Source organism: Gadus morhua, chromosome 4, assembly GCF_902167405.1.
Source record: "Gadus morhua chromosome 4, gadMor3.0, whole genome shotgun sequence".
Lineage (NCBI taxonomy): Eukaryota > Metazoa > Chordata > Actinopteri > Gadiformes > Gadidae > Gadus > Gadus morhua.
In genome coordinates this window covers 28,579,209-28,587,248 of record NC_044051.1, presented here as the reverse complement: position 1 = coordinate 28,587,248, position 8,040 = coordinate 28,579,209, and the positions used below count along the sequence as shown (strand labels likewise).

At 39.4% G+C, this 8,040-nt stretch overlaps 1 protein-coding gene across 1 annotated transcript; it reads left to right on the top strand.

Moving 5' to 3' along the window:
• Positions 1-322: 322 nt before the first annotated feature.
• Positions 323-5,527, top strand: LOC115542950 (G2/M phase-specific E3 ubiquitin-protein ligase). The gene is made up of 10 exons (XM_030355464.1): positions 323-564; positions 838-909; positions 1,536-1,961; positions 2,369-2,432; positions 2,629-2,772; positions 3,517-3,667; positions 3,777-3,866; positions 3,979-4,268; positions 4,819-5,042; positions 5,153-5,527. The coding sequence occupies exons 3-10, from the start codon at positions 1,854-1,856 to the stop codon at positions 5,405-5,407; spliced, it is 1,326 nt and encodes a 441-aa protein (XP_030211324.1). The 5' UTR covers positions 323-564; positions 838-909; positions 1,536-1,853; the 3' UTR covers positions 5,408-5,527.
• Positions 5,528-8,040: the final 2,513 nt, after the last annotated feature.

The window sequence follows — 8,040 nt, the reverse complement described above, 5'->3', positions numbered from 1 at the left end:
CTAAATGTTAGATCTAAATCTAAATGTTAAATATAAATATAAATGTTAAATATAAATCTAAATGTTAAATTTATATCTAAATGTTAAATGTTAAATCTAAATGTTAAATCTAAATCTAAATGTTAAATTTATATCTAAATGTTAAATCTAAATCTAAATGTTAAATCTAAATCTAAATGTTATATATAAATCTAGATGTTATATGTTAAATGTAAATGTTAAATCTATATCTAAATGTTAAATGTTACATCTAAATGTTAAATCTAAATCTAAATGTTAAATGTTAAATCTAAATGTTAAATGTTAAATCTAAACATTAACTCTAAATGTGTCGCCAAGTGTAAAGCTAAATATTTAGAAAATATTCAAATCCCCAATGAAACCACGCCCGCTTCAAATCGCGCGGCAAAGATCGAGCGGCAAAGTCAAAGACAAAGACAAAGACAAAGTCAAGCAGGCATGGCCGGTTCTCTCGGAGTCCAGGACATCGAACGGGTGGTTATTGCAGCTGTACGGGCTGCACTCCAGGGTGTAGCTCCCCCGGTCCAGTCCACATCAGCAACGGTAAGTTAAGTTGTTTTAATTTGAGTTCTTTATGCAGACGAGGGGGTTAGCCACTGTTAGCTAACCCAGCCAGTTAGCTGTGTGATATGCTAGCTGAAGTTTTGTTATCCACTCCCCCCCACTGTAAGGACTCTCTGTAGCCTAGTTGACTTAGTGATTACCAGTGACAAAACCGACCACTTACTCTATGAAGCCTGTGCTGTGGTTAACATGTGTAATATTAACGTACTTTGCCGCTATATCTCACATCTAAAATGCGGGCTCTTGTTTCAGGTTTCAACACCAGCGGTGCCCAGTGCCTCAGGCACTTCCAACTTTGCCACCACCGTCACATCACTGAGATCAGTAAGTTGTGATATAATAGCTGGTTAACGTTTATGTTACCCTGAGAAGAATACAACTATTGATATAAAATAACTGGTTAATATTGAAGTTCAACACTGGTAATTTGAGGATTAGGGCTACAACTAACAATTCGTTTCATAATCGATTAATCTGATGGTTATATTCTCGATTAATCAATTAGTTGTTTGGTCCATAAAATGATAAAATGTTGATCGCTATTTCCCAAAGTTCAAGATGACATACTCGTTGTCTTGTTCCGTCCACAACCTAAGGATATTTAGTTTACTGTCAAACGGGACTAAAGAAACCAATACATATTATAAATAAAGGTTGTTGGTGTTATTATTATTTGAGATACTGGAATAAGATAATTTTTACTCAAACCGATTATAAATTATCAAAATAGTTGGCAATTAGTTTAATTGTTGTCAACTAATCAATCAATAAAGTGTTAATGTAAAATGTACTAACTTGATTGGCATATAATGATTTCATCCTGTGCATGGCAAAATTACATTAAATGTCAGCATGGAGACCTGTATGCAGTTCTTTACAAAGTTTACTGTTCAACTTGGTCATTATCAGCTCTATTAAGAAAAGTCTCTTGATCTGCTTGTTTTCAATAGGCTCCTCTGCCATCCATCCCGCTACGTAATCGGGCTCAATCGGGATACTTGAGACGAAGGAATGTCAAAACATACACGTAGGATGTTGTATGTTTAACTTTTTCACCGGGGGTATCGGTCTTCATTATACCCAGAGGAGAAACTCGGACCAGGTTAGCTACGGCTGGCCTTGTTGGAAAAAATTATTTTTCCACAGAATGGTCTGAAGACCAAGTGAGAGCTGAAATAACAGCTATCTTCAGTGGAGCATTTGGCTTATCAGAGCACCAGTCACTTCCATTTCAGTTTTTGAGCACCATCAAGGGGTGTAAAAAACTGATGATACCGAAGGTCACCTCCAATTTCCCCTGGGGTGGTAAAGAAGTTGCCTCCGTCTGTTCCAGCACATGCCTGTATATTATGGCAGAAATGGAAGTTCCTGCACAGGTGAGCATGTTATTGAATACATTAGTGTGGTAACTCGGCGGACAAAAGGCTCAGTCTAAATCGGGTGCTGCCCATTTATTGAACTCAGAAAAAGCTTTCAGCCCACACTAGTCCACAGTTTTTTGGCCCCTATATTTCCACAGACCTTGGGCCTTGATCTGTTACTGCACATGGGACGGAACACCCATAAACTGGTGATCCAGTGATGAGCACACCTGTACTCAATAACTGAATCATCCCCCACATCCTATTCCAACACATACCTATATCTCCATTTACTAGCTAGATGTTGTCTACTCCCCACACCAAGAAAATATGTAATTTTTCAATCAGATAAAATTATGTGTGAATGAATTACTGTTCAAGTTGCCTGTTTTTACATAGGAGTACCTTTTTCTTTTGTGCAGAACTGTAGTGTGGAGCTGTCTGATGACAGTGATTTTGAAAGCCCGGTTGTACAACGAAGGAGAGGTGAGTAAAAAAATAAATAAATTAACACCCCTCATTTGTATAGAAAATCCCAGTAAACAACTCTCGAACCTCTCGAGGTTAATTGCTGTTCTGACTTTTTGTGATGAATTGGTGACTTATTGCATTATTGAACTTATTGAAACAAGTATTGTTTAGGTTATTATTAAGAGTTACTGAGTAGATTCTCTTTATGTAGTGACTCGGAGAGATGCACCGTCCAGAGCCCAGAGCGAACACTGTGAGAGGCAAGAGAGGGTGGAAGCCAGTGCTCCTCCATCTAATGATGGGATGGACCTACAGGGACAGCGAGGGCCAAATGAAGCTATGAATCACTTTGCAGGTTAATTTCTGATCTGACTTGATTTTTTGATGAATTGGTGACTTATTGCATTATTGAACTTATTGAAACAAAACCGTTATTTGTGTGGAGTGAAAATAGTAGGGTTGGGAATAATAATCTATTCTTCGATGCATCGCGATTCTCTCTAGAATGATTCTGTCTCAATGCAGATAAATTAATAATCTGAATTACCTTTTTTCTTATTGGCCAATCTGATTTGTTTTGACGCGATTGCGATTCAGCCTACACATAGCATGCACGCAAACTCACAGCCAGACACAAGAACTCCTTCTAATTCAAGAGCAGCTTTTTCTTTGACATGGAAAATAAAACTGAACCCTATTTTTTACAAACTTCCATATTGTGTTGTAATGCAAGCTGCATTGATTATTGCATTGTTCATAGAAAGTCATATTTGTGACAAAAGCTTTTTCTCTAATAAAATACTAGATAAGTGAATTCATCTGTTGATGTCTTTGATGGTCATCACAAAAGTAGGAAGTGGTAGCAAACTCAGATGTGTTTATATATTTTTGAAAATCACGCATGGAAATGTACGTACATTTTTTTGTTGCATCGATAATCGGTTTAGAATCGAATCGTTTACCTCATAATCGGAATCAAATCGTGAGGTGCCAAGAGATTCCCACCCCTAAAAAACAGTGTAGCATAATTTGCATCAATGGATTGAAAGTATTGTTTAGGTTATTATTAAGAGTTACTGAGTAGATTCTCTTTATGTAGTGACTCAGAGACATGCACCGTCCAGAGCCCAGAGCGAACACTGTGAGAGGCAAGAGAGGGTGGAAGCCAGTGCTCCTCCATCCGATGATGGGATGGACCTACAGGGACAGCGAGGGCCAAATGAAGCTATGAATCACTTTGCAGATTTCATGTACAGTTATATGTATTAACTTAAGGTTTTCTCATGTAATATTTGTTACATTTATGTTGGTCCATTTTGTTAGGGAATGAATCTTTTATCCTTGTGTCTTAATTAACAGTCCTATTGATATTGAAGAAGATGAAGCCATTGAGGAGGCCATCAGACGCAGTCTTTTAGAAGAGTCTGTGCAGCCCTCACAGGATTCAAGGTATACTTGCTTTGCTCCTTTTTAACTTTCAGTGTTGCACCAGTCAAAATTAGAGTGGTCAGTGTGGCTTTCATGTGTGCTGGTAATAATCATTATCCTTTATGTTCTGAAGGTTTGCAGAAAGTTTGAGCATAGAAGAAATTACAGGAATTGTGAAAGCTCACAGTGAGAGGGTTGTCACAGAAGCATACAGACCAATCTACATCAGCCGAGGGAACGTGTGGACAACTGCCCTCCGACAGTTTAGTAGACGGAAATTCACTGAGTGCACCGATCTGCTGTATGTCACCTTTGCCAGTGACGAAGGCACCAACGAAGATGGAGAAGACCTCGGAGGGCCACGGCGAGAATTCCTCCGTCTGCTTGTTAAAGCCATCTTCAAAGAGAGTGGAGCATTTGAAGGTAATCTTTTTTTTTTTTTGCATAATTGTTATGTACTTTACATCAAATGTACTTATGTGCTGTGGTGGTACAATTATTTTACTTGCATACTGGGTAAGCTGCCCTCTTAAAGTTTGGGTAACATACATAATTGGCGCTTTATTAGCCAATTAAAGGATACTGGCTTCCTTTGTCGACATTTCTGTCTTTCAGAGGCTATAGTGGTCATGCTAGCTTGTTGGAAGGGGGCTAAATAGCAATAACAAATAATAAGTTAGGCTAAATTTATGCCCTTGACTTCTCACCTCAAGATAATGGATATCTGAATGAAAATGGGTACTCAAAAACTTAAAACCCAACACATCTTCAATAAACCTTGTAACATGTAACTTTATGCCAATCCCTTGCAGTTTATGCATGCAGTATAAATGTGTTTTTGCCTATTCTAAAATTCTATTCCATATACAGTTTTTCTGTTATAGGTTAATGGTATTCAGATTATTGTATGATATCTTGTGATTCTAGTTGTCTTTACTGAATAAACAAATTTCTTTTTGTCCTTTTGTCCTAGAGTCTCTAAATGGCTTCACTCCAAGAATGAACATTTCTCATGTGCAGAATGGAGTGTACCGCACTATTGGACAGATGATGTCTACCATCATCGTCCAGGGTGGTGAACCTCCAGCCCTCCTTTCTCCTCTGGTAGTGGACTACCTTCTGACAGGACACATCTTTCAGTTGAAGGTCACTCCAGAGGATGTAGCTGACATGGAACTGAGAGAAGCCCTGAAGAAGGTATGATATGAGTGTGATAAAATGTTATTCGCTTCAATCCCAGTTTCTGAGGCATTTATTTAAATTCTGAATGCATCTATCATATCCTTATTTTTCGATTGCACCTTAAGGTTGATCAAGCATTAACCACAGAGGAGCTGGAGCAAGCAGTGGAATGCTGTGACTCATGGAGATACCAACTCGAAGGTCTTCCGAACCCAGTCAGCATGGACAACAAAGATGCATTTGTGCAGAATGCAATACTTTTCCATGTCGTCATTCAACGACAGAGCTGCTATGATCAGTTAGTTGAGGGTTTGAAGTACTACGAGGTAAGTTTAGACTTAAATGTAACTAATTGCATTCTAGTGTACAACAGATGGTGAATTGCTTGTGCATGATTTTTATAGCACACTGGAACACTGTTCAGTCCCATTCAAAATAAACAATGTGAATTATCTACAGATCGCACGAGTGTTCAGACACCGACTACATTACTTGCCCACCACCCCAATCACTTTGCCTTTTGTACCAAGGACGTGAACTCGGGCAACTGCTGTTTCATATACTTGATGGAGTACATATAGTTTTATTAACATGTGTTACAGCCTCCTCTGTAACTTGCTACAAAGCAAGTTACAAATGAGCTTCAGATCTTTGTTAATAGAAAGAATCTGGCAGATGACGATGAATTTGATTACAATTGTCTGGTGGCTCTCATGAATGGATCAATTTTTAGTGCTGTGTAGTCTCGCAAAAAAATGCTTGGACTGTACATTTGGAGCCCAGGGCCCCGTTTCCCGATAACGATGGATCTTCGCTCGTACGATCATTCTCCCGATGGATCTTGCGATCCATCGATAATTTCTTTGGAGCGTTTCCCGAAACTCCTCTTAACGTGAACGCGCATTCGCTGCACTCACGACGTCGTAGGATTGTAACTGTCTACTGACACGGTGCTTAAATGGGCTCTGTAGGAGGGGGAGACGCAGGAATGTCGCAGGAAAATTGTGTTAAAAAGGGTTAAAATATATCCCCATCAAGGACAACAGCAGAGTAGCCTACGAAAAAAATAGACTGCAATTATATGAATGCTAAAGACATTAAAACACAATTGATTAGGCTTAAACCGACATATATCAGTCCTAATCCTGAATGCACTGTGCGTTTCACGGCATTTTCCCCCCTGAAATAATTCCATATGACAAAAAATTAAAAATAGCTTGTGTGACAACTACATTTATCTTAATGGGCTGATTTCTGAAACATGCTTTGCGCAGCAAAGAGAGCCGACTTAATCTGATTCCGCATAAGGGTTTCCTTGATTGATAATTTGATTGGCTATAAAAGCCCCTCCGGAAATAGGGTAAGGTATGTATTGATGAGGAATACAACGAAGCCCACCGTCTGGCCCGGTGCATCGTTGAGCGCACGATCGGGAGGTGGAAGTTGCGCTTTAGATGCCTTCACAAGTCAGGCGGAGGGCTCCAGTTTTCGCCGGCCAAGTCATGCGCCGTGATATGTGTGACGGCTATGTTGCACAACATTGCAGCTAAGGCTGGGGTGGCATTGCTTGAACCGGAGGACGCTGAGGACGATGACGACGAGGAAGATCGGTGTGAGGACGGCCTCCCTCATAACTACGCGGCTGGTTTTCATGCGCGTCGAAGAGTGATTGAGACTTTTTTTTAACCCCCTCCACCCTCCCACATGTCACTAAACATTCCCGTCAACGTGACCAATCCCCACCATATCCCAGCCTTTTGCCTGCTCCTTTGCTTGTTTTTTATAATTTATTTTATTTCTTTATTTTTAATTTTTTTAATTGTATTTTATTTTGTACATTATTTTATGCTACGTTTTATGAGTAGCCTATGTCAGTCTGCACAAATCCCCCCACTTTCTCTCACACATTTTGAGTGCCCTGCCTGCGCAAACATTTTCTGGACTGTCCCGTTTTATTTTGGCCATTTTAACATCTTTATTAATAAATTAATTAATAATCTTTATTAATTACCAAACTAAGAACATAAAGGCGCAATGCGTTTTACTAAAACGCATCCAATAGACGGAATGTCCGATGGTGTCGCCACTGAGGCTATAGCTGACGATTCTCTTAGAGTCCTACGAGTACCTACGAGCACCCCTGGAGTACTCGTTAGCTACGAGCGTTTTCAAGACGTTCGTTCCCCACGATGCTTTCGGGAAACGCGGTGAAAACTCTACGATGCCCTTTCGACGCACTTCACGATCCACTTAGGCTAACGACGCTTTCGGGAAACGGGGCCCAGATCTTTTAATGGGTGGACTTGTTTAGAATCTGGTGTGGCATGTTGTTTGAGTTAAAATGTTGTTTCGCCTAAACTCTGATCTGAACTATGTGTCATATATAGTTTGGACGACAGTTTACTCGTGTTTTTATTAATTATTCTCAGGTGTGTTGTCTGATTAATATTCATTGTAAAATTTGTAGCTGTATCAGACAGACTATTGTTTTCATTCCGTTTAATTATTTAAATGCAGTATTTCAAATAAGTGCCCAGTTCCTATAGACTCACAGGTGTGAGTTAAAATAAAATATATCTTTGCACACGATCACGTTCCAAATCCCTACTTTCTTGACTTTTCCTAAATATGTTTGTTGCGCCACCCTGTGTTCATACTTTTTTTTTTCAGACCGGGAAAGCTATTATAGAGCATTTTTTATGTATTCCTATGTAATTGTTTTTTTTTCCAAGGATGCAATGCTCTTCCTTTGTCAGCAGAGGTCGCAAGGGGACATTCTGAAGTGAATAAGATTGATATCTAGACTATAGGTAGAAATACAGACAGACAGAGGTGGCCAATACGTCGACTGGTCGACCGCGAGAGGATGAGGATGAAATCTCCCAGCTCTGAGAGAGCACACTAATCTATTTGAAATATCGAGAGTTGGAGTGGCCTACACGCGTAAATAATTTTAATACACCAACATTGTTAACTGTCATACATAGCTAAACGAGCAAATGAAAAATTAAAT

Bases quoted from the DNA above. Each gene is read 5' to 3' on its own strand.
- LOC115542950 (XM_030355464.1), top strand. From the start codon at position 1,854: ATGATACCGAAGGTCACCTCCAATTTCCCCTGGGGTGGTAAAGAAGTT. The intron at 2,433-2,628 runs GTGAGTAAAAAA...CTCTTTATGTAG, and splicing joins GGTTGTACAACGAAGGAGAG to TGACTCGGAGAGATGCACCG. The intron at 5,043-5,152 runs GTATGATATGAG...TTGCACCTTAAG, and splicing joins TGAGAGAAGCCCTGAAGAAG to GTTGATCAAGCATTAACCAC.